We start from the raw sequence: 27,447 nt of genomic DNA, 5'->3' as shown, positions 1-27,447 counted from the left end.
ACAGTCAGGTGTAATAACTACAGTCAGGTGTAATAACTACAGACAGGTGTAACAACTACAGACAGGTGTAACAACTACAGACAGATGTAATAACTACAGACAGGTGTAACAACTACAGACAGGTGTAACAACTACAGACAGATGTAATAACTACAGACAGGTGTAATAACTACAGACAGGTGTAATAACTACAGTAAGATGTAATAACTACAGACAGATGTAATAACTACAGTCAGGTGTATTAACTACAGACAGGTGTAATAACTACAGTCAGGTGTAATAACTACAGTCAGGTGTATTAACTACAGACAGATGTAATAACTACAGAGAGGTGTAATAACTACAGACAGATGTAATAACTACAGTCAGATGTACTAATTACAGACAGGTGTAATAACTACAGACAGGTGTAATAACTACAGACAGGTGTAATAACTACAGACAGATGTAATAACTACAGACAGGTGTAATAACTACAGACAGATGTAATAACTACAGACAGGTGTAATAACTACAGACAGGTGTAACAACTACAGACAGGTGTATTAACTACAGTCAGGTGTAATAACTACAGACAGGTGTAATAACTACAGACAGGTGTAACAACTACAGACAGGTGTAACAACTACAGACAGGTGTAATAACTACAGTCAGATGTAATAACTACAGTCAGGTGTAATAACTACAGACAGGTGTAACAACTACAGACAGGTGTATTAACTACAGTCAGGTGTAATAACTACAGACAGGTGTAATAACTACAGTAAGATGTAATAACTACAGCAATCCTAAGTTGCACATCAACGGTAATTAAATTGAGAATTTTGATTCACTTCCTTAGATTAGCAAATCAAAGGATCTAATTTTAATTACATTGAGCAGTAATCATGTCTTGAAATCCATCTATAACAACAATTGTTATAATTTACTAAAAGCTTACCTTTGTCTCATTAACGGAATATTAACCATGTTGGCGGCACACACTGCAACAAATGGTACAAAGCGCTGAAGCATTGGTGCTGCTCTCTGTCAACAACAAGAGTACCGCAAACGGTACATAATACGCCCGTGAAATACTTACATAGGGTGTTTTTCTTGTGCTATAATTTGTATAACTTTGCTTCTGGTATTATCAGCCATCATGAGGCTGTGACAAACTTTCATATGAACAAAGGGTCTTAACTTAAAAATCTAGATTTCCTCAAAATGGACCAAGTTCAACAACCTGTAATTTTCTCAAAAATTGTAGAAAATCAAAATCCTTCCCAGATGCACATTTTCAATACCCATACAAACACTTCACAAAATAAGAGGGTCCTCACTTGAAAACTGTGGGAGGAGTAGGGCGGACAAATTATGTACCCTCCGTAGAATATTAATTTCCAAATAGATTAAGTTCAACAACCTGTAATTTTCTCAAAAATTGTAGAAAATCAAAATCCATCCCACATGCACATCTTCAATACCCATACAAACACTCCACAAAATAAGAAGGCTCTCACTTGAAAACTGTGGGAGGAGTAGGGCGGACAAATTATGTACCCTCCATATAATAATTATTTCCAAATAAAGGGGCAAAACTCCTGGAAAAAAGGTTGAAATGGATCAAAATTGCAGTATGATCTAGAGTGACCCACAAAGAAGCTACACAGCAAGTTTCAGCATGATATGTGAAAGGGAAATGAAATTATAAAGAGAAAACCCCGACAGACATCGCTGTACCATAATACATCCCGTCTAAAGACGGGCGTATAAAAAAGTGTTGTATTATTCAAACTGTCACATATGTAAGGAGTTTAGAAGCTGAATTCTTTAGAATATTTCTCTGAAAGATAAAACCAGATCTTAGGTAAAGAATTAAAAAAAACAAGAGATGTTTGTAAAATACGTATGCCCCCATGGTGCAAAATTGTAAAGGGTTATACACACACATCATTTAATTGAGAGTAGTATCATCAATTCAAAATATTGAGCAGACAATATTTTCCTATGTCAAGAGTGGATTGACCATGTGATCTAAAATTCAATAGGGGTCATCAACTCCTGTAGATGTACCAGTGTACTAAGTTTGATGTCTGTCAAGCAAAGGGTTCTCAAGATATTGAGCAGACAGTATATTCTTATGTCCAGTTTGACCCTTGGCCTTTGACCACACGGCCTCAAGATCAATGGGGGTCATCTTCTCCTGATGATGTACCAGTGTACCAAGTTTAATGTCTGTCAAGCAAAGGGTTCTCAAGATATTGAGCAGACAGTATACTCCAATGTCCAGTTTGACCCTTGATTTTTGACCATGTGATCTGAAAATCAATAGAGGTCGTCTTCTCCTGAAGATGTACCAGTGTACCAAGTTTGATGTCTGTCAAGCAAAGGGTTCTGAAGATACTGAGCGGACAGTATATTCCAATGTCCAGTTTGACCCTTGACGTTTGACCATGTGATATGAAAATCAACAGAGGTCATCTTCTCCTGATGATGTACCAGTGTACCAAGTTTGATGTCTGTCAAGCAAAGGGTTCTCAAGATATTGAACAGACAGTATACTCCTATGTCCAGTTTGACCCTTGACCTTTGACCATGTGACCTCAAATTCAATAGGGGTCATCTTCTTCTAAAGATATACCAGTGTACCAAGTTTGATGTCTGTCAAGCAAAGGATTCTTGAGACATTGACTGGTCAATATATTCCTATGTCCAGTTTGACCCTTGACCATGTGACCTCAAAATCAATAGGGGTCATCTACTCCTTAAGATGTACCAGTGTACCAAGTTTGATGTCTGTCAAGCAAAGGGTTCTCAAGATATTGAGCGGACAGTATATTCCTATGTCCAGAGTAGATTGACCCTTGACCTTTAACCTTTTGACCTGAAAAACAATAGGGGTCCTCTTCTTTTCATAACCAACCCACATATGAAATATCATTACGATCAAGTGAATGGTTCTCAAGATATTGAGCGGACATGTGGTCTACCGACCGACCGACCAACCAAGCGACCGACCAGCGCAAACCAATATGCCCCTCTTCTTTGAAGGGGGGCATAATATAAAAATTGGCCTACCTATTTTCTAACAACAGATATAAATATTGCATGTAGTTGAGGTTTAAAAATTTTCATTCCAAGAAAACCATTGTCAACCGAGGCTTAGCTTCAGTTGAGAATGTTTTTCAAGAGGTGAAAATCTTCAATGTTACCCTCAACTACATGCAATATTTGTTTTATTATACTGAATGTTATACAAACAACCTATCTCAAATCGTTTAGTAGTTAACATCTGTTGATATTTCATCAATGACTATCATGCGATGTTTTGTACATCAATGCAGGCTCTTGAGTTTATTACAAATGCTCAAATGATATTGTCTAACAATCGACGGCGAACCATACGCACATGTATAAATTTAGCCAATTATTTCTTACAATCAAAGTTATCACTTATACTATTCATTGCTAAAATTTGTTTATAACTTTTTGTAAATCATAAATTCTGACTAAAAAGTCACCAAACATTATTTTAAGTGTCTCATTTCATCAAATATGGACCTAGTGTATGGTAGACAATAATTTTAAATTATCCTTTTTTGCAAAAGTATTTAAGAACACTGCTAAAAAGTTCAGTTGGATACAAACTTGGTCGGTACCTGATTAAATCTTCCAAGAAGCCCAAAGGGCTTCATAGGATTTGATCATGTCACCAACCAAGTTCATATCCAACTGAACTTTTTAACAATAATATTTATTTCTAACCATAATTATACCTTGATGTCATATCTTCTGAAAGAAGAATTGTACTTTGTATATATTACAACCATAACTGCTGTGGAATAGAAATAATCACCCAATCGTTAGAATTGTTGAAAAATGAACCCCTCAGTCTCAAAGATATTGTTGGAAAATAAAAGCCAAGCCTATATATTTTTCTATATCTCACAATCTCAGGAGTTTTTCTCCAACAAATTCCTCTAACAAAGTATCAATTCTTAAATCTTTATTCAATTCTTAAACATACCCGAGCAAGAACTGCTTTCAGTCCCAAAGCAGTAACCAAAGCACTAGTTGTGGCAGTTGCATACGCAAATCCCAGCTGTCTGAAAAGTCATACACACAAAATAGTACCAAGGAAAACATGATGCCTTTACTATTTCATTAAACATTTCACCTGACACACTCATTCCATTTAGATACTGCAGATTCCTTATTTTTCGTGAGTACTTAATATCGCAAAATGACTAGTATACGTCAAATCGCGAGAACATAATTTCGCGAGTTTTCTGTTGATTAACAGTCTTTACACGTATTTTAGCTATATAAACATAAAACTGAGTAATTTTAATTCGAGAATGATGCTTATCACGAAATTACGCGATAATAAATTCCTCGCATATATTTAGGAATTTACAGTATCCATTACCACTCTGTGTAGAGTGGAATAAATCAGTCTACTAAGAGTTACTTTTTGGAGATGTCTGCTGCTGCATTTCTATTGGTGTAGTTCACAAGAGCATTAAATGATTGGTTGGCCCACTGCCAGAAAATCACTGCTGTATTACTCCTGTAAAAAAAGAAAGGAAATTTACTGAGGGTGATGTGATAAAAGTCTAATTAATCATGCCCTACTAACACAGTTGTGGTGTGGATATGATTCCATGCCCATTTACTCACAACATTCAAGCTAAATACTGTTCTCATCTGATTTTTATTCAATTTGCAGGAATAATGCATTGCATAAAGACCTTGATTCTCTTTGGTGTTCAAAGTCAAGTGTACAAAGTCCATGTCACTAAAGGGAAACTCAAGATTAAGGTAAAATTTATCAAGTTTTTAAAAACTTTTAGTAAAGATCTGGTTTTCAAGGTCAAATGTAAAAGGTGAGGTCAAGGAAAGGAAAACTCAAAAATTTCTGAATGCAAAGTTTTGAGGATATTATGTTTTTAACTTCAGTGATACTTAAAGAAATACTGTTTTGCACATCTTCAAGTTCCTATTGGTTTCCAAAATTAAATGCAAAAGGTCTCTGCAAGCACAGACCCTCTGAATGTCTGTGTACCTCTGTATGTCTGACATGCATAACAAGGGTATCCAGGTATTCAGTGAGCCTGCAACTCAAAGTGTAACTCAGAAATTTCTCATACGCATCACTTTGAGTCTATTTGATATTCAATTTCAATAACACTTTACAGGAATGTTATCATACAAAAGATGCTGGGTTATTATAAGTTTTAAAAGTCAAAGGACAAGGTCAATGGAGAGCATATTCCATTTTGTGGAGGAAGGGGGGGGGGTGCTTACCTGTAAAAGGTAATCATGGCTCCTATCAGGATCATGCCCCCTGGGACCTGGAATGACATCCTCCCAATCACATTCTGTAGTTCTCCTGTGTCTGGGTGGAAAGCAGAGAGATAGAGCTGCTGGGCCCGTCGTAACTGGGTCACTGTGGTTCCCCGTGGTTCTTCTTTAGCCCTGAACAAAATCAATTACAAATCAAAATTAAAGGATGATAATCATGTATTGTAAACTTAGTAATATTTTAGCCATCTTCACAATACCCAGGTTTGTTTATTCATGGTCACCTAACTGACCTACAATATATAGATGCAAAGGATGTATTTTAAAATGTATTAACCTTAATGATCAATCTATTACTAGTCTGTATATAAGCTATTACTAGTCTGTATATAAGCTATTACTAGTCTGTATATAAGCGAAGTTTTGCTTGGACCAATAGAAATACATTTACAGCAGTTTTAGATTCTGATAACATTTTGTGAAACCAAAGGGACTAAGCCTGTTCTGGGCCCGAATTCTGTGATACCATAATTTATGGTATCACAGAGTTTGGGCCCTAAATGGGCTTAGCCCTGTGTGTGAAACTTTAAAAGAGCTCATCAATCAGTCATCATTTCCCTAAAAATGTATGCAGTATGGCAGGCCAATTTCACAAAAATGCAGGATACATACTAGGTTTATTTATTGTAAACAAGATCTGTTGGGCCTTAAAAATTTATAGTTTTTCATTCCATAAAATTCAAATTTTGATGAGGCAGGCAGGTATTCCTTTTTTCTTTTTTACATGAGTTATCTTTCCTTTTTATGTTGATTGTAGCACGAGTTACTTTTCTTTATCATGTACATATATCTATATAGAATGAGCAACGGAATGTTTATTTTTATATAAAAAAAAAATAGCTTCACATTATTTACTTTTAAATGTATACTATTATTCTCAAACAATTGCACATTTATAAATGAGTATGCATTCAATAATTATTTGATCACAAACATACTTTCAATCTTTATATTAAAACCTTCTGAAAGTTTTACATAAATATCTATAACAAAAGAGTTACCTCATTTACATTAAAAAAACAAACAAGTATAGATTAAAACAAGAGGTACTGTGAGCAATGCTCACTAAGAATACCCCCCGCTTACCCCAATCTCCCAAAGGGTGTAGGTAATAGGTAAAACTTCAGTATTATGATCCAAAAGGTATCTAGGAACACAGCATCTCCATGCGATGAAAAAAGCCATTAAAGAATTTAAATGGAAACCATATTGCTACTTCGATGTCCAGTGCGCATGACCTTTGACCTTTTGACCCCAAAATTGATAGGGAACATCTTCATCCCATGGGTAGTCCATATGTATGATATGGTGACTGTAGGTGGAAAGGATAACACTTTAGAGCCTGGAAACCATATTGCTACTTCGATGTCCAGTGTGCTTGACCTTTGACCTTTTGACTCCAAAATCAATAGGGAACATCTTCATCCCATGGGTAGTCCATATGTATGATATGGTTACTGTAGGTGGAAAGGATAACGCTTTAGAGCCCGGAAACCATATTGCTACCTCGATGTCCAGTGCACTTGACCTTTGACCTTTTGACCCCAAAATCAATAGGGAACATCTTCATCCCATGGGTAGTCCATATATATGATATGGTGACGGTAGGTGGAAAGGATAACGCTTTAGAGCCCGGAAACCATATTACTACTTCGATGTCCAGTGCGCATGACCTTTGACCTTTTGACCCCAAAATCGATAGGGAACATCTTCATCCCATGGGTAGTCCATATATATGATATGGTGACGGTAGGTGGAAAGGATAATGCTTTAGAGTCCGGAAACCATTGCGTCTACAGACGGACGGACGGACGGACGGACAGACAGACGGACAACCCGATTCCAGTATACCCCCCTCCACAACTTGTTGCGGGGGGTATAAAAACCAAAACCCATGTGATACTGGCCAGGCCCAAAAAACTAATAATTAATTTTTTTGGCCTAGTGTATACACTATATTAAGTCAAGAAATACATGTATGCAGTTTCACACATAAAGAAATCAATGACCATGATTTAGAGTCATGAAACTAATTATTAGACAGACTGTTTGTCATTTTTTAACAAAAACAAATTTCAATTCATTTAAATCTACAGCTATAAACAATAACTTAAATTCATAAACAAGTATTCAAGTGAAATAGATGAAGGTACGTGTAAGCTATAATTTAGAGATTAACAGCATTAACTATAGTTTATGCATAATATATGAAATGAAAATTTCAAAATAAACCTAGTTAATGAAAAGTATAATGAAGTTTCTCTCATTTACATGGATGTGAAATCTCAGACTGAGGTTTTGTTATTAATATATATATATATATATATACATGTATATATATATATATACACACACACAGATAGATAAATAGATAGATAGAGAGATGGATGTAGCATGTGGGGGAAATGAGTACATACATATATGAATTGCAAATCACCAGTATTAAACTAACATATGAATAATAAACTAAAATGATTTTTGCAGTTTTAAAGCATCACTTCTTTTCTGATAGTTTTAACTAAATATTCACTCAATTTGACAATTACTGGCTTGTCTTCATTAATAATCAATCAAGAAAATGTGTCCTTATTTGTTAAATAGATAAAATTTTTGTTCAGCTTGTATATACATGTATCAGAAAAAAACAGTATTTCTCTCTTCAACATAGAATGGACAATCGGTGAGGAAATGAAATTATGAAATTCATCTTCTACACAATTTAGGTTACATAATTCACATATTCTTTTGGTTCTTCCTAAAGGAATCTTCTGGTCAGTATTACTTTTTATAAATTCATATCTTTCTCTTTCAATTCAAATGATATACAATTTGAAATTTATATAAATATATATTAGATAGAGCACTAAAAATTATACATTTGACACAAGTTAAATTTTCAGGATGACCTGTCCCTTCCTTTAGGACGATAGAAAATTTACATAGGATGATAGAAAATTTACATAGAAAAGAAAACTGAATAGAAAAGGAAACTAACACTACAACTATACTACAAACTACTAAAGGTCGTCCAAAAAATATGACAATTCACTGTTGTTCGTGTCATTGGTACTGTAATTTTGAGTGCTTTTTATATCCTTATTTATTTGACCTCGTATCTACTATATATATCCTGTATGAATACATATTAAATAACAAAATATATGAGCCACTGTTCATCAATCACCAGATAGCTCAGTTGGTAGAGCAGTATTCTCTTAGAGAAGTGGACATATATATATACTAGACTATGCCAGTCTACTTCTCTAAAGAGAATAGTAGAGCACCTAACTGGTGATTCAGGAGGCCCAGGTTCAATTCCCAGTCTGATCTGTTGTATTTTCTCCCTTCCTGTTTGATATTATTATATATAAATTTTATATATATATGTTTACCTGTACTTCTGAATGAGATCTCTAGCAGAAAACAGAGCTGACTCAGACTGAAGACTGAGAAGTGGATTGGTAATCCAGGTGTAATACTGAAGCCTACCCCTGAACGTATTCAGGTCCCATATCGGTTGATTCAAGTCGACCCTCTCCATCTCTACAATAGAAAATTCAGAAGAAATATAACAAAAAATACAGAAATGAATTTTTCCTGTAATGTTAGAAAATGTTCAAATGAATATATATGTACTTGACTATTCAACACCGGTAGCAGACTGTACATTATAGTCTGTGTGTATACAGCAGTAATTGGATACATTGCTTATGGCTCTCTACAAATTCATGGTTCAGTAATCCAAATATTTTAAGAACCCATTCATGACAGTTTAAGAAAAATGACACCGCCATGTGAGTCGCTGGGATGTTTTCTTTTAATTTGACAATTACAAACATTATTTGATATCTTGGAACTTCAACCCAAAGTACAGGAAGCTCTAAATTCTGCATGCTTAAATAGGCTTAGTAATATAGCTTTTAAGCTAGGACTTGAAGCATATTAGATGTAGATGTCAATCAAATAGAAAAATGAGGTATACATTCATTCTAGTTCTATGAATAATTCGCAGACCTCTTTGGAAGTAATATGCGAATTATTTTCATTGTTAATCAATTATTTAATAGTTCCATATAATTGTATGATTTTATCAATCAATAGCGCAAACCTGGATTTGACATTGAATTTGACCTGTTGACAGTTCAACAAACCATGCATGTACTGTTGACATTTAAGTGGACTGATCTAGTAACTCGAGGAAGTCCGGTTTTAATAACTGTTCTTCAATGACATATCAAATAAAACCTACATGTAGCATGGCCTATAACACTGTGAATGAAACCTATCGCTATTCCTCAGTTTCGTTCTCTGCTTACGGAAAAAGAACGAAACGGGTCGTTCCACATGAACATTTTTATCACGTTGTAATGTTTTGGGAACTCTTCAGCGATGAAACTACGAATAGTCTACGGAATTCAAAGTGAAAACGAGACTCTGACGTCACGCGTAGTAACATAGGGAAGCCAAATCGGTGTGGAAAATGGTAAAAAAGCATAATTTTCAATATTTTACTAATTAACTGGACAACGCATCTTATTCAGACATTGTAAATACGTCCAAATACGTATGGTAAATTTGAGAAAGAATCTAGTTTAAGATTTTTACATTGTTTTCTTGAAGAGCAGTCATGTCTTCCATATCATGACACATTTCAAAATGTAGCGATTGGGAAATTAATTACTTTGAATTGATATACAGTTACTAACAATATTTATTTGATATCTCTCGCAGAGTTGTTTGTTATGAAACTCCCATGGCGTATAGGTACATTTTTAACAGTACTATAAATATTGTATATGCAAAGGACCAGGCCAGGCTCTCGATAGTTGGTAAAATGGATAGTAAAAACTGGGCCGGGCCGGGTCACCTTCGTAATCCGAATTTTTTTTAGTTTTCTTCGTTACTTTATTTCCGTTTGATGTGAAACTTGTTAATCCCAATCGGGATGATACATTGGATCTTCGCTACAAAAATTATGGCATAATTTTGCTTGACTGTGAAAATATCAACGATTGTTTATTTCAGTTTGGTAAAATGGGTAATGAGAAAAAATACACATTTTTCTGTGATTACAACTGATATATGTGACACAACAATGAAACTACACATGATTTAGATCAATATTGTGATAATTTATTGCCAAAATGCTACAGTACCTGTTATGTGAGTCCTATATATTTACGATTCATTATAACCCGGGTCAAAAGGAAACCAGGTACGTGTAACCATGGCTTAATAATATATATACGGTGTGACCGTTGGACTGAGTGAAGCATGATATTGTCATTGGCGTGTCCCAAGTGATAGTCATAATTCTGTTCAGTACAGTAAATTACAATTCATTTAAAAATATGTATTATTTATGAAATTCCCCTTGCGCTAAACGCCTAGTATCAAAGGGGGATATCTATGAAAATAATTACAGGATCCGCCTATTCCTTTAACGCGGAGAATATAGCACCAGCCGACGTAAACCGTGCATAGTGACGTCAGATATAGCCTCAACTTTTTTCTTCATCTTTCAAACCAAACAATTATAAACAATAATTCATTTCAAAATATATATTATGAAATTTTCCTTGCACTAAACGCCCAATAACATCAAAATATTAAAAGGGATATACGAGGATAACAGTTCTACAGGATCCACCTATTCATTTAAAGCGGGGAATACAACGCCAGCCGACGTAAATCATGCATTGTGACGTCACATTTAGCCTCGACATTTTTCTCTTTCAAATCAAATAATTATAAACAACAATACACCCCATTTTCAATTTAAAAGACAGTTAAAACAAAATTAACCAATAAATTCAAAGTGGTAAAAAGTAAGCGTAAATATATCGTATATTTTTATATAAAGAAACTCATGAACTCGTTCATCTATTTAGTTGTATTAGGCCTTTCTGTTTTTCTATTTGATGATTGGCTAAAGACTGTAACAATAATAATGTAATGGGGAGGGAGAGAAAGCAATGGATGAAATTGCACCTGGCTCCTTGAATTGAACTAACTGACACTGGCCATCAAACCAGTCTGACTGACCGGCCTGCCTAACTGAAGACCTACAGGTAGTTGAAGACCTGCATGCAGAAGACTTACAAAAATATAGGCTATATGCATCAAAACTAATATGATTTTCTCATTAAGCATGTCTCCAATAACTAATATAAACAAATTTAAAAAGTTTGATAAAAATAAGTTTTAAGGTGTATTTTCAAAGCTTGGTAGGGGGAACTATTTTTCTCTCTTGGACACCTAACGCAAGAATGATAACTTTCGTTATATTTACACATCAGCTGTTCAATTGATAATCATTTCTTGTATATTTTCTTTGTTAAAAGATGAGAAAAATGTTTCAAAATTGTATATTAGAAAATAAAAGAAATGATTCACAACTGAACAGCTGATTTGTAGATATATATTTAGATGAGTTATTGTTCTTGTGCTAGGTCGTCGAAGAGAAAAAAATTTGTCCCCATGTCAAACTTTATAAATACACTTTAGAACTTATTTCTATCAAAATTGTTTGTATTTATTATATATTTGAGACATGCTTAGTCAGAAAATCATATTAGTTTTGATGTATATAGCCATATTTTTGTAGGTCTTCTGTAAGTCTTCCGTAGGTCTTCAGTTAGGTATGCCCTAACTGACTGGCAATAGCAGTTTTATCAGTATTCTCAAGAGTTAGGAATAATCCCTCAAAAAACACCAATTCTTTTTATATGAATACACTCTGTGAAAAATATGGTTTTGTCTTGTCTGAATATTTCAAATTGGCAAAATTTAATTATAATGTATGAAGTCCTTATGTAACTTGATATTATGATATAATAACATGAATTGTTTGATATATCATGAAAAAAAAACCCACATTGATTTCATATGTATACACTGAAATACCTAAAGGTTTTTGTAAAGACATTTTGTTTGTAATGTAAAACATGCACACATTCAAGATTTTTTGGGGATGGGGCTGTGTTTCAATCTAAGCAATTTTTCCAGGGGATGAAGGGGGAGGGGGGGGGGGGGGTTCAACCTGCATTAGGGCTCTAACATGAATAATATTTTACGACAACTGTAAGTGCATGGAAATAGGTAAAATGGATGGGGGTACAAATCCCCTGTCCCCGTCAAGTTATTAGATATCAGGGTTTGTAAAATGTAATCAAATATTTAACATTTAGAGAAATGTTCTATGATAAAGAAATTATGTGAACCTACAACATCTTACTGTAGTGAATAACTACTATGCACTTGATAAAGGTCTTCTACCGGTATAATAAAATACACGTGTATGTATTTTATTATTCCGGTAGAAGACCAATCTCTAAAGCTTACAAAAAGCATGAAACGATTACATGAATCGAAAGAGGGATGAGATAGACAGGGAATTCACACATTTCAGAGAAGTTATTGCCATAAAAAAATTATAAAGGCGGGGGGGGGGGGGGGGGGGGGTAGTAATATCCATACTTCAGGTGCCTGTGTTCTATAGTACATTGTACTTTCTATCTGACATTTTCATATATAGATCTGATATTTGGTTCCATCATTTCATCTTTAGTTTAACATTTTATTGATGTACTAGTTATATATATTATGTATTTAGAGCTACATAGATTTTTTTCCTACAGGGATTATTAGATTTAATAAGGAAGCTGAAATCAAACCAAGATAAGGAACTACGGATACTCCTGCTAGGTTTAGACAATGCTGGTAAAACTACACTTTTGAAAAAATTAGCATCTGAAGATATCAGCCATATTACACCAACTCAGGTAGGTATACATATGTATAGTAATCGTAAACTGGTAAAGGAATGAAAGTAATCTCTACTTATTTTATAGAACATATTTTATTTCCAATCAAGGGGCAGCATGAAAATATATAAATACAGTACATATACAGAAAGAAGTGATTACATAACACATAGTTACATGCAAATACAGTACGTACTGTGTCATATATTGTTAAAAATATTTATATGATATAACGTATGTATTTACTGTTTATGCTTTGCATACCGTGAAGCAATGTGTAATCTGTTTCAACATGCTTTATATTGTATAAAATGAGTAGTCTACAAATTATTTTCATTCTTAATGACTTAATTTTTGAAAATGCTTCCGATGTAATTTGATGACTAATTAAAACTGAATTGTTGTGGAGCAATATTGCCAAAGCAACAAAATGGATAAAAGGAGAGCTGATTGTATTGTGACGTCATTTCCAATTTCCCAGGGTATCATATTATGCAATCTAACATCAACTTGGTTTTATTAACTCACCTGAGCCAAAGGCTCAAGTGAGCATTTTTGATCAAAATTTGTTTGTTGTCTGTCGTTGTTGTAAACTTTTCACATTTTCATCTTCTTCTCCAGAACCACTGGGTCAATTTCAACCAAACTTGGCCAAAAGCATTCTTGGGTGAAGGGCTTTCAAGTTTGTTCCAATGAAGGGCCATGCCCCCTTCAAAGGGGAGATAATCACAAAAAATGCAAAATTAGGGTAGGGTCATTTAGAAATCTTCTTAAAGGCCGAGGTTTTCAACTGGTCGGTTTCCCTCGAGTAAGTTAATACCTGTGTCACATTACACTGCGATTAGGTATCCGACTAGGTAGCGGGTTCTGAGCGGCCTGAGAATGCCAAAATCTGAAAAGTGTCCGGCCGGGGACCATGCGGTGAGAACACGCCATTCAGGGCCCGTATACCCCACCGGCAGCTTTTAGCGCGGAGTTAAATCCTGGCGATGTCAACCCCATCGTAAGATAACGCTCACGTGCTTCAGCGAGTTGTAGACGTAGGAACGGCAGTCTCAGATGCCTCGGAGGATTGGCCATGTCGATGTTGATGGCAACAGCGTCGATGATGATGTTGGAGATGATGACGATGACGATAGGTATATATACACCAGTTTGCAATTGCCTTAATTGCACTTAACACGCATGAAAAGGCAAAGGTCACCGAACGATACCCGGATGTTCTCAGAACGGACATCGTCCGGGCTTCATCCGATACCCCTCAGGTCTCCGAGCGGTGACCGCACGGGGGTACCTAGTCCGTACGATGTCCGTATGGGTACCGGACGTACCCCTCCCGGTTACCTACCGATAACCTTACGGATATCGGGCGGCCACCAACACCATCATTCCATACGCTCCCCGCCCGGTAAACATACGGCTGCCTTCCTTGTCCCACCCGAGGTGCGGGCGGTATATGAGGAGAGCTAATCACCCGGCAGACTTGGAAATGTGTCCCTACGGTGTTAGATCTTGACAGGTCCCCCACCGATACCTATACCTCGCCCGGTACCCGCTAGTAATGTGACACGTACATCTGCGAGGAGCGGAGCTAATTTAAGGCAGGTGTGAAGCCCCGAACCAGAGGAAACCCTGCTAGCTTGTATATACCGTCCCAAATACACAGGATGTTATCTGTTTTACCTGCATTACCTGTACATTTTTGTATGATTGAAAAATTCATGGTAGTGATTTTTCTTGTGCAGGTTAATCGAAACGTTGATAATTAAATCTAATGAATCAAATGTAAAAATTAAAGCTCGATAAATTTATTTTATATAAATGAGAATGTTAGCCATTGAAAACTTGGGCAAAATATTCTTTATTCAAAGTTTTTTTGTATGCATTTGACTGCTTTCGTCGGATAACCTGTATCCGACGATGTATGACTGCCAAACATACAGTTTCCGACGGGAGGTTACTGCGGTAGATTTTCTGGCTATGTATAGCTGATGTACCGATCATCGTGCCACGCCCCATGATGGCTATATATTCCAAAAACAGCTTAGAAAGTTTTATGCTGTTAGAATTAGTTTTTCTGGACCGCACACCAGAATTATCTGGCTACCAAAGTTGTCTGTGTGACTCGTCCATAACACATGGTCTACAAAACAGGACATTCGTATTTTCCAACAGTTCCTTCAATAACTGCTCTGAACGAATAATTTGTTCTTCCTCTGGATTGATCCCGATTCCAACCATCAAACACAAGAAAGGGCCCTTTTAGCGGCTAATTTTTCTTCCGATAAGTTGAACTTTTGTCGCCATGTTTCGAGAGGAAAATTACGCTTATAAATTTTCAACTGGGTGTAAACAAGATTTCATTAACGTACAATGTATTTACTCATAATTAATATGTTTATTGTAAATTATACTCAGCAATCCATAATTATCATTATCAATCGTACCCATTCCTAAACATAACTTACTATATTCTATTATAATTTATGTAATTGTTTTCAAAATTTACTACTATTATTGTGTGACTCTCTATATGAAAAATCCAAAACCGTTTCTCTATAGAGCTGGATTACGCGGTGAGCATCAAATGATTGCACGGACGCCTCGATCGGCAGTTAAGATAGATAAGGTATACACAAAGACTAGTACTTAAATGTCCATCAATTTCTAGCATCCAATCTGAATTAAGCTGAATTTCTCCTGATTGACAAGGTTTCACAGACCAGGTAAATTTGAAGGCGGTGCTTATTTCCTCGGTCTTTAAGAACCACTGGGCCATAGAACTGACATTTACATAAAAGCTTCCTGACATAGTGCAGATTCAAGTTTGTTCAAATCATGCCCCCCCCCCCCCCCCCCCCCCTTGGGGGTAGGATGGGACCACAATAGTGGATCAAAGTTTTACATAGAAATATATAGGGAAAATCTTTAAAAATCTTCTCAAGAACCAATGAGTCAGAAGACTAAATAAAATTTACATGAAATCTTCCTGACAAAGTGCAAATTTGAGTTTGTTCAAATCATGGCCCCCAGAGTAGGTTGAGGTCACAATAGGGGATGAAAGTTTTACATGGGAATAAATAGAGAAAATCTTTAAAAATCTTCTTCTCAAGTACCACTGAGCCAGAAGAGATGAAATTTACATAAAAGCTTCCTGACATAGTGCAGATTCAAGTTTGTTCAAATCATGGCCTCCGGGAATAGGTTGGGGCCACAATGGGGATCAAAGTTTTACATAGAAATATATAATATATAGAGAAATTTTTTAAAAATCTTCTTCTCAAGAACCACTGCATCAGAAAAGCTGAGATTTACATAAAAGCTTTCTAACATAAAGCAGATTCAAGTTTGTAAAAATCATGGCCTCCAGGGGTAGGTTGGGGCCACAATAGGGACTAAGGTTTTACATGCAAATATATATGGAAAGTCTTCAGATAAGGGCCAAGGTGACTCAGGTGAGCGATGTGGCCCATGGGCCTCTTGTTAGTAATGGTATAAAATATACTGGTATTGATAAACTCCAATGAACCAATGAAATTGTATTTTACAAGGGAAATTAAATTATTTGTAAATTACTAATAGAAAAAGATTACAATGATTAATTTTTAATAATTCAATGCACACACTGGTTTACTTAGTTGGAGATGTTTATAGTGGTTACCTTTGATAATCATTTGTTAACACAAAATACAGGTCATCGTTGGATACCCACGGGTGATCTCGTCTGTGATGAGTAAAAGACCAGATCACCTGTGGGTATCCGACGATGGATACAGGTAGACATAAATCACAAATATAAACATTTACCCTGTTTACAGCACATGTATTAGTGTTTGGCTTCAGTTTTAAATATTGATTATATCTATAGGAAATATTTATACATTTATATATTTTTGAAAATCTGTAAAATAAATGAAGACTGTACTGTTTGTGCCTATTTTTCTACTTGCATGTGCAACATGAGTATAGTTGTTTTAGCAGGATTCATACATTGGTGTAACACGTACTTTTGTGTTAGAGCAAGAGTATCAATTTATATTGTGAAAAATATGAACTGTTTTAGTTGTCCATAATGATACAGTGTCTCAGTGCTAAATTTTAGATTCATTTACACTGGTAAACATGTATACAGAATATTCTGCTCATGTTGTGGGGTATTGGCGATAAAATTATTTGTAAATTATATTTTTGAATGATTGATATTTCATGCAAATTATGTTGCTACTCAAACTTTATAGCAGGTGTGTTATGGTAACTGCATTGTCTAAAACATACTTGAACTTTAATCCGATCTTCTGAAATTGAGCAACATATCATGACAAATTTTACTGAAAGGTCATTTTCCGTTTGCAGGGTTTCAATATTAAATCAGTCGCCTCCTCTGGTTTCAAACTCAATGTGTGGGATATAGGAGGCCAGAGAAAAATCAGACCATACTGGAAAAACTACTTTGAAAATACCGATGTTCTTGTGAGTAGATTTGTCAAATTTCTGTTACTTTCACGTGTATAAAGTTGAAACATTTTAATACTGGGCTTATAATATAGGTATGTATTTTTATTGAAAGATGACAAAAGTGATGGTTTATCTATTCTGTTTACGTAAGTTGGTTACTTAAAATTCCTGTAGAAATTTTTCTAAAGTATATATATGCTGTGTTTCTATTTTTACAGATATATGTGATAGATAGTGCAGATCAAAAGAGATTTGAAGAAACTGGTGTAGTAAGCTAATTCAGAGCTTTAGAAACAAGAAAGAAATGTTTTGATAATGAGAAAACCTACCTGTATGATAAAGTTTAAATGGGAGTCTCCAACATTAACCCACTTTTCAGTGTGACCTTGCATAAATGATTAGTATCTAGAGGATGTGTTGGATAAGACTGAATTTGTTTCTGATTTTGATTGGTATAAAGGAAATTTGATGATGCTTGATAATGATTCTGGACTCGTGTGTATTGTGATTTTGACTTACAGGAGTTGTCAGAATTACTAGAAGAGCAGAAGCTGCAGGGAGTCCCTGTGTTAATTTATGCCAACAAACAGGACCTGCTTCAGGCTGCACATGCATCAGAAATAGCACAGGGTTTATCACTAGAAACAATCCGAGACAGGAAGTGGCACATCCAAGCCTGCTCAGCTCACAATGGAGAGGGAGTGGCGGTAAATACGACTCCATAATGCCGGGCATCGCTTCCTAATGTGGCATGTAATAGAGCAACCCTGCAAGTGCCATAAAAGCAATGCTAGCTGTCATTTTGATGTTGCAATTTTTTTCTCACAAAATTGTGATTTACTATAAAATAAGGTTTATGAACATTTGTTATTAATATTTGTGTTATAAATTCTATCCAGGGGCTCTGAATGAAGTAAAATTACATTATTGTCTTCCCGTACAAAAATTGATTTCTGTGTATTGCTACATATTCAATAGAACTGAAATCTTTATTTTGATAACATCTTAAACCTAGTTTTAATTTTCTGAATGAGTATGGTTAAAGTTACATAAAAAACAATCATAATAGTACATTTTTACAACAAAATACCATTTTCAGAATTAGAGCTAATATTACATTAAAATCAGAGCACAAGTCTTCTTGGAATTTTTATTCTGGTGACCTTGATCTTTTATATCCTTTAGAACCATTAGGAAAAAAGAATGGTTTAAGATGGATGCTTGTAAGAGAGCATAATTGTCGTAAATTTATTTGAAATGATTATATACATATGTAGTACACAACAGAAATTCGTTTATAAAGAAAGAGCATCCTTATTTCTTCTTAGAGATGAAATCTTTATGCAAGTTTGCATTTCTGAAATTTTATAAAAGTGAATGAGAAATGTAAATCTTGCACACAAGGAATTTCAGAATTTCCAGTGTCCTTGACTTTTTATTTTAACTTTTAAAAAAAACCAACCATTAGACCCAAATCTTTATACAAGGTTGTTTCTTTCCAAAAAAAGCGTGACAGAATAGAATAAGAAATAAAAATCTTGCTTGCAATGAATTTTAAAATTAGCATGTCTTGCTGTAAGTAATTAATGTTTACGTAGTATAAGTAGTAATTTCCTGGTACACTAGCTTTTGTTTTGTGTATTTGATTTCAAGTGCATTTGGAAGGATGTTATCTTACACAGAGATCTTGGTTCTTAGTGGTATTCAAAATTAACTATATAATCCAAAATCACTGAAATAGAATTTCTTAAATGACTTGTGCTCTGATTTCAATAGGACTTGTGTACTTGTGTTCTGATTTCAATAGGACTTGTGTACTTGTGTTCTGATTTCAATAGGACTTGCAGGGATGTTATCTTGCGATATTGTGTGGAGATGCCATGCTTTGTACAACCCTTCTTTTCTTACTTCTCATGCTTTATCTAGATTATGTCCAGGGCAAAACCATAGAACTTTTACATTTTACATTAATGACTTTAAATTTAAAACATAAGTAATTCAGTAAAAGTTCAGAGTTTAACTTTGTCCAGGATGTGACTGAGTTTGCCTTCAAATTTTTAACAAAACTAGTTTGGCAGTCAAGGAGATGTATGACCTTAAACTTTTGACCTTGACCCTCATGGTCCTAAGATTTTAGCTCATCTGAACTGAAAGCTCAAGTGAGCTGTTTTGATCACCTTTTGTCCACTCCATCCGTCTGTCTGTAAACTTTTCATACTTTAGACTTCTTCTCCAGAACCACTGGGCCAATTTCAACCAAACTTGGTACAAATCATCTTGAGTAAAGGTTCAGATGAAGGACCATGCCCCCTTCAAAGGGGAGATAATCACAAGAGTGCAAAAATAGGGTGGGTCATTTGAAAATCTTCTCAAGAACCACTGGGCAAGAAAAGCTGAAATCTACATGAAAGCTTCTTGACATAGTGGAGATTCAAGTTTATTAGAATCATGACCCCCAGGGGTAGGGTGGAGCCACAATCAGGGATCAAAGATTTACATGCGAATATATAAGGGAAATCTTTAAAAGTCTTCTCAAGAAACACGTCCCGTAGGGAATTGGGTTAGAATAGGTCCTCAGTATCCCTTGCTTGTCGTTAGAGGCGTCTAAATGGGGCGGTCCTTCAGATGAGACCGCAAAAACCGAGGTCCCGTGTCACAGCAGGTGTGGCTCGATAAAGAGGGAGGACCCTCAAAGGCCATAAGCGCCGAGCATAGGCCTGAATTTTGCAGCCCTTCACTGGCAATGGCCATATGAGTGAAAGATTCTTGAGCGGGACATTAAACAATAAGCTATCAATCAATCAATCTCAAGAAACACTAAACCATAAGAGTGAAGATTTACCTGAAACCTTCCTGGTATAAAGTAGAGTCAGGTTTGATCAGATCATGACCACCAGCGTTAGGATGGGACCACAATAGGGGATCAAAGTTTTACATACAAATATATAGGGAAAATCTTTAAAAACCTTCTCAAAAACCACTGGGCCAGAGAAGTTTACATTTACATGAAAGCTTTCTGACATAGTGCAGATTCAAGTTTGTAATATTCATGGCCCGGGGGTAATTTCGGGCCACAATAGGGATCAAAGTTTTACATGTGAATATGCTGGAGAAATCTTTAAATATTGGCCAAGGTGACTCAGGTAGTGATGTGGCCCATGGGCCTCTTGGATTCAATTGTTTTCATCAATGATCCCCTTTTGCCAACATCCACACAAGGTGGTAAATATCTAGCATATAGCTGATGTTCATTGTGTGCATGTCCGACTTTAAAATAAAGATGGCTTATTATTATTCTCCAGGATGTACCTTCTTAGAACCCTTTCTCATTTTGACTATGAACTTAGAATTTAAATTTAGCATTGAATGAAGTACAATGTTACAAACTTCTGACCTTGACATTCTTCCAAAGCACCGTATGAAAATAGTTCAAAATTTTTGCAGAGGACATAACTTTAGAATCTTTTAACATTTTGCAAACTTGGAGGAGAAGTGCAAGGGCCAAAACCTAATTCTTTTAAAAGTTCATATAAATGGGACAAATTCCTTTCCTCATCACTTGCCCTTGAAAGGGAGACAAGGTTTTTGTTCCCAAAACAATGATCCTATTACTTTATAAAAAATATTGTATTTTAAAGGAAGTTAATTTGAATTGACTTTTTAATGGCCTATATTTAGACTGGTGCAATATTTTTGTACTTGTAGAAAGGAAGAATCTGAGTAATATTGTTCCTTTTATATTTCTGTAGGACGGAATTACTTGGATGAGTCAAGTTGTAAGCAAGAAGAAATAGGGCAATTAGTGACCTACTTATGTGACAATGGGCACAAGTGACATTGACAGCGATGATTAGCAGTTTCCCATGTGTTTGGAGGAAAGCTGACTGGAGTCCGTGGGACACTGATATCAAACCATCATTATTTACATGTCTATACATTTATTTATCAATATTGTTGACTGGTATAAAAATTATAAACCTTGATGTCAATTTTTTTATTTTATCAAGAATTTGTCAACATACTTTTTATTTAGCATTATGGGTACATGTATATGCATTTTGTGTTTAATGCATGTATTAATGAAATTGTGAGAGAGTATATTTTATACAACAGAAACTAATATCAATTCTGTCAAGTATTGTTCAAAAACATTGTGAAAGTTCATTAATTGAATTTTCCTTGCTTTGAAATCCTGGATGATGTAATTTTTTTCACTAATATTTACATGTAAAAGTCCTGTAACAGCTGTCTACACATGGACAGAGATATAGAATGCATGCATTGTCACTTGATCCAAGATAATAGTACATTTGTACACATGAATGAGGGTGAGAAAGAAATAAAATCGTGAGTATGAAAAAATCCCAAATGACCCTGATTTTCTTCACATATCACCTAAGTGATTTATTTACATGATTGAGTAGGTTGTACATGTAATCTTTTTCTTGATGCATGTTATTGGTATATGATGAAACCCGTCCATTTCCTTTTCTATGATCTGATCTGATAAGGTAATACATTCATTTAAGTTTTATGAAATTGCATACTGAAGTATTTATGAATTTCACTGTCACCGTTTATTACACATTTAATGAAATGCTGATTGTTAAGTTGATGTTTTATTTAATTTTGAAAACGCTGTGTATTTTTCAACAAATCAGAGGTCTTTAGTACAGACTCATATTCTGCATCATTTATGTTATATCAATAAATGTATGCGATGATCGTCATTCTGTTAGAGTCTTCTTTATAACAGTTTTTGTACACACACACATGCGATTTTAGCTAAAGCGGAGGGATATTAATTTTGTTCAGTCCATTTGTAACACATTGGTTTCTGGATAATATTTTGATTGAATATTGCCACAAAAGTTTTACTGTCCTTCCACGACACCTAGTTTTCCGGACTTTTTTTCTAAACACCTTGAAATATTGAATTGATTTTTATACGCCCGTCTTAAGACGGGACGTATTATGGTATGGCGTTCATGTCCGTCCGTCTGTTAGCTTTTTCGTGTCCGACCCGTAACTTAAATACTACAAGGCCTAGAATCATCAAACTTTGTCTGTAGATACATCTTAGGTAGAAGGTGTGTCGCACATTAAAACCAGGTCACTGTGACTTTTCATTAAGAAGATATCCGTCTGTCCGTCCGTCTGTTAGCTTTTTCGTGTCCGACCCGTAACTTAAATACTACAAGGCCTAGAATCATCAAACTTTGTCTGTAGATACATCTTGGGTAGAAGGTGTGTCGCACATTAAAACCAGGTCACTGTGACTTTTCATTAAGAAGATATCCGTCTGTCCGTCCGTCTGTTAGCTTTTTCGTGTCCGACCCGTAACTTAAATACTACAAGGCCTAGAATCATCAAACTTTGTCTGTAGATACATCTTGGGTAGAAGGTGTGTCACACATTAAAACCAGGTCACTGTGACTTTTCATTAAGAAGATATGGCCATATATGGCAAAAACTTGTCCGGCTCATAACTTGAAAACTATTAGACCTAGAATCACCAAAATTGGTCAACTAATGCATCTTAGGTAGAAGGTGTGTCGCATCCTACTTTAAGGTCACTGTGACATTTAATTAAGGTGATATAAAAAAAATTTGTATGCAGGTGTATATTGGTGAGTTACAGATCGAGTTTGAATTTTGTTCCGGTTCATTGATTTTTGATGGAGTTGTGCCCTTTAACATAGAACAAGAAATGTTTGTAAAACATATGCCCCTCATTGTGCAAAATTAAAAAGGGTTATACAAATACATCATTTAATTGATAATGGTGCCAAACCATTTCAAAATATTGAGCACACAATATCTTTTTATGTCCAAAGTGGATTGACCATGTGACCTAAAAAAACCAATAGGAGTCATCCACTCCTTATGCTGTACCAGTGTACCAAGTTTGGTGTCAATCAAGCAAATGATTCTTAAAATATAGGAGACAATATATTACTATGTCCAGTTTAACCATTGACCTTTGATCAGGTGACTTCAAAATCAATAGGGGTCATCTTCTGAAGATGTACCAGTGTACCAAGATTGATGTCTGTCAAGCAAAGGGTTCTCAAGATATTGAACAGATAGTTATTCCTATGTCCAGTTTGACCCTTGTGACCTCAATAAGTGTCATCTTCTGCTGAAGATGTACCAGTATACAAAGATTGATGTCTGTCAAGCAAAAGGTTCTCAAGATATTGAGCAGACAGTATATTCCTATGTCCAGTTTGACCTCAATATTAATAGGGGTAATCTTCTCCTGAAGATGTACCAGTATACAAAGTTTGATGTCTGTCAATCAAAGGGTTCTCAAGATATTGAGCAGACAATATATTCCCATGTCCAGTTTGACCCTCGACCATGCGACATCAATAAGGGTCATCTGATGATGGTGTTCCATGTTTGATGCCTGTCAAGCAAAGGGTTCTCAAGATATTGAGCAGACAGTATATTCCTATGTCCAGTTTGACCATGTGACCTCAAAATCAATATGGGTCATCTTCTCCTGAAGATGTACCAGTGTACCAAGTTTGATGTCTGTTAAGAAAAGGGTTCTGAAGATATTTACTCATTATTTAGTAGACAGTATATTCCTATGTCCAGTTTGACTCTTGACCATGTGACCTCAAAATTAATAAGGGTCATCTTCTCCTGAAGATGTACCAGTGTACCAAGTTTGATATCTGTCAAGCAAAGGGTTATCTAGACATTGACTGGTCAGTATATTTCCATGTCCAGTTTGACCATGTGACCTCAAAATCAACAGGGGTCAACTACTCCTTAGGATGTACCAGTGTACCAAGTTTGATGTCTGTCAAGCAAAGGGTTCTCTAGACATTGAGTGGTCAGTATATTCCCATGTCCAATTTGACCATGTGACCTCAAAATCAATAGGGGTCAACTACTCCTTAGGATGTACCAAGTTTGATGTCTGTCAAGCAAAGGGTTTTCAAAATATTGAGCAGGCAGTGTCTTCCTTTGTCCAGAGTAGGTTGACATTTTGACCTGAAAATCAACAAGTTCTCTTCTATTCGTAACCAACCCATACATGAAATATCATTACGATGAAGTGAATGATTCTCAAGATATTGAGTAGACGCAACAGGTCTACCGACTGACAGGTGCAATTAGCATTATGTCCCTCTTCTTTGAAGGGGGGCATAAAAATTACTGTTAGGGCCAGTTTTCCAGACATTTATCTAAACGCCTTGAGACTATTGAATTGATTTTTTGAATGCAGGTTACAGATGGAGTTTGAATTTTGTTCCGGTTCATTGATTTTTGATGGGATTTGTGTCCCTTTAATGGAGAAAAATTACTCCAAGGACCAGTTTTCCGGACTTTTTTTCTAAATGCCTTGAGATATTGAACTGATTTTTTGTATGCAGGTGTATATTGACGAGTTACGTCATTATTGTTGAGTTTGATCCTGTTTCATTGATTTTTATGCCTCCACCACAAAGTGGTCGGATATATAGTTTTACCCATGTTTGTCATTCCGCAACATCCAGTTCGTTTTTTTTATGGAGTAGTGCCCCTTTGTCTTAGAAAAATTACTGTGGTGACCAGTTTTCTGAACGCCTAGAGATATCAAATTGATCTTTTGAATGCAGGTGTATATTGATAAGCACCAAATCGAGTTTAGTTTTGTTCTGGTTTGTTGATTTTTAATGGGGACAAGCCCCTTTATGTAGAAGACCAGTTTTCTGGACTTTTTTTCTAAACGCCTCGAGATACTGTTTTTTTTTATGCAGGTGTATATTGATCAATTTTTGCCACACCCCTAAGGCTCCAGGAGTCCTGAAAATTACAATTTATGTCCTCCTTGTCCCAAAGATGCTTCATACCAAATTTAAAAGGAATTGGAATGGTAGTTATGAAGAAGTTAGCATGCTTGATTCTGATAAAATCCAGCCAAATCGAACTAAGCCAGGTATCACTGTCATGATCGTGTGCAGGATTGGACAAAACAAGATGGCTATGAAGTTTTAGATCTAAATATAGCCAAAAATAGCGTGCCAAACAAGTGGAGCCAAATTTGTCCAAGGATAAGAGCTATGCATGAGGGAGATAATCCTTAATTTTGAAATGAATTTCTAAATTTTATAACAGCAATTAAATATACATCCGTATTTTCAAGCTAGTAATAAATATCAGTATTTTTGTATTTAAAAACCTTTCGTTTCTTGTAATTACATTGAATTCAACCTTAGAGTGCATATACTGATGAAAGAAAATAAAAAGGATATTTTCTCAGAAATTCGCAATATCACTCCTGTAGCTGAAAGATGAACCTAAATGAAAAGCAGTTTTGTCCATGATGTTTTTTCTTCTTCAATATTTGCTGCTCAGATGAGAGGTTACTCTTCAATACAAATTTTTCACTAGTTGTTATTAGTTCAATACAAACGCAATAACATTGAAATATATTTAATAACAAATAAAAATTAAGAACACTTCTGGTTCAATGAAATAACACATCAGCATGTGTAAAATGCAATGTAAAAGATTAGTAGTATCTCTGTAAAACAAAACACAATACCGTAAAAATAATCGTTTCATAATGTACATAAACGGATATATTAAACGGCTGCCATGGTATATGTATGCACTTCGTGTATTCAGAAAACAATGTAATTTTTTGTACTTCATGTTTCTTTTATAAGCGTGTGTTGCACTGGTCACAAACGAAGACAATTTCTCTGATTGATGTTTCCTTTTTACATGCCTACGAAATTCAGAATTGGTCTTGAATTCCTCACCACCAATTTCGCACATTCGAAGTGTACCCATCTCATGGAATGAAGTTCTAGGGCTTGATACCTGAAACAAAGGAGAAAATCTATTGTTACAGAGGATTATAAAATGATGATAATTTCTCGCGTGTTTTATAGGTCAAAATGGCCTTATATATCCTGGATACGAACAGTCAACGTTACATCTGCAAAGATTGGTGATTCATGTATAGATCTGTTATATTGGTTCTATTTGAAGGAGATAACGAATGAATATTTTTACAGTAGCAATTGTCGTCGTTGGGAACTTAAACGACGATGTAATTTGATAACAGTAAAAAAAAATCAAAATACACCATGGTCATGTTGGAAATGTCTGAGAATCTAATAAGCTACATTAATCAAACTAAAATATGATAAAGTGAAGTCGAGATTCGAAAATATAAAGGATTTTGAAAATAAAGATAAAAAGAGGGTCCAATCCTGAACCAAAATCGAGGTCCAATCCGGCACGTTTATCGTGGAAACGACCACAGTCCAATCCTGCACATTAGCAAATGTTTAAGTCAAGATATCTATTTAACCAAGGCAATTTATGGGACAAATCGCATACACTGGTTGAAGTTTTCATCAAAAGATATGTGCAGAGTCTATTTTACCGAAAGTATCTTTCTTAAAATGCATGAAAACATGATTAGAAACATCTTCGCCCGCTTCGGATTCTATCGAGACAACATCGTCAACTTCGATCAATGAATTTAGAGTTGTACGTGTACATGAGTAAAAATTCCAACAACCAATCAACTTAATGATGCCTCCCTGGCCAGGCAGTGTTTTAAATTCATAAATTCGTCGTCTAATAAGTCGGTAAAATGAAGAGTTTTAAGAGCCTACCTTTGTTTGGAAATGCCGTCTGCCATCTTGTTTTGTCCAATCCTGCACACGATCATGACAGTGGGTATACCCGGCGACTCACCAAGAATCAAGTGACCCGGCTACAGTACAGTAATGAAAATATTGAACTTTTATTGCATAAACATTATTATACTTTCATGTAAAATACATGCAATATTTGTATATAAACAACAAAGCAGAAGGACTTGCATCTGTTTACATTTGATCAATCTCTGTCATGCAATATT

At 35.3% G+C, this 27,447-nt stretch overlaps 2 protein-coding genes across 3 annotated transcripts in view; one reads left to right on the top strand and one right to left on the bottom strand.

Moving 5' to 3' along the window:
- The window catches only part of LOC125678299 (sideroflexin-2-like), a 26,943-nt gene extending 9,031 nt beyond the window's left edge, over positions 1 to 17,912 (bottom strand). Inside the window, exons 1-6 of one of the 2 annotated variants that reach the window (XM_056155427.1) lie at positions 17,897 to 17,912; positions 8,739 to 8,889; positions 5,290 to 5,460; positions 4,454 to 4,552; positions 4,010 to 4,088; positions 941 to 1,026 (exon numbers count right to left, since the gene is read on the bottom strand). In XM_056155427.1, the coding sequence (XP_056011402.1) occupies positions 941 to 1,026; positions 4,010 to 4,088; positions 4,454 to 4,552; positions 5,290 to 5,460; positions 8,739 to 8,887 (584 nt within the window). In that variant the 5' untranslated portion in view covers positions 8,888 to 8,889; positions 17,897 to 17,912. Of the gene's footprint in view, positions 1 to 940; positions 1,027 to 4,009; positions 4,089 to 4,453; positions 4,553 to 5,289; positions 5,461 to 8,738; positions 8,890 to 9,454; positions 9,524 to 17,896 lie in introns of those variants that run through there. The other variant, XM_048916650.2, reaches the window with a different exon arrangement.
- LOC125678304 (ADP-ribosylation factor-like protein 3) lies at positions 9,591 to 22,295 on the top strand. The gene is made up of 6 exons (XM_048916661.2): positions 9,591 to 9,829; positions 12,987 to 13,130; positions 17,466 to 17,582; positions 17,786 to 17,836; positions 18,089 to 18,274; positions 21,317 to 22,295. Exons 1-6 carry the CDS (start codon positions 9,827 to 9,829, stop codon positions 21,359 to 21,361), a joined length of 546 nt encoding a protein of 181 aa, XP_048772618.1. The 5' UTR covers positions 9,591 to 9,826; the 3' UTR covers positions 21,362 to 22,295.
- The last annotated feature ends 5,152 nt before the right edge of the window (positions 22,296 to 27,447 follow it).

This window comes from Ostrea edulis, chromosome 2 (assembly GCF_947568905.1).
Source record: "Ostrea edulis chromosome 2, xbOstEdul1.1, whole genome shotgun sequence".
Taxonomy (NCBI): Eukaryota; Metazoa; Mollusca; class Bivalvia; order Ostreida; family Ostreidae; genus Ostrea; species Ostrea edulis.
The sequence above is the reverse complement of the archived record's forward strand: the minus strand, read 5'-3'. Positions and strand labels throughout refer to the sequence as shown.

Bases quoted from the DNA above. Each gene is read 5' to 3' on its own strand.
- LOC125678304 (XM_048916661.2), top strand. The intron at 13,131-17,465 runs GTAGGTATACAT...TTCCGTTTGCAG, and splicing joins GCCATATTACACCAACTCAG to GGTTTCAATATTAAATCAGT. The intron at 17,837-18,088 runs GTAAGCTAATTC...TTTGACTTACAG, and splicing joins GATTTGAAGAAACTGGTGTA to GAGTTGTCAGAATTACTAGA.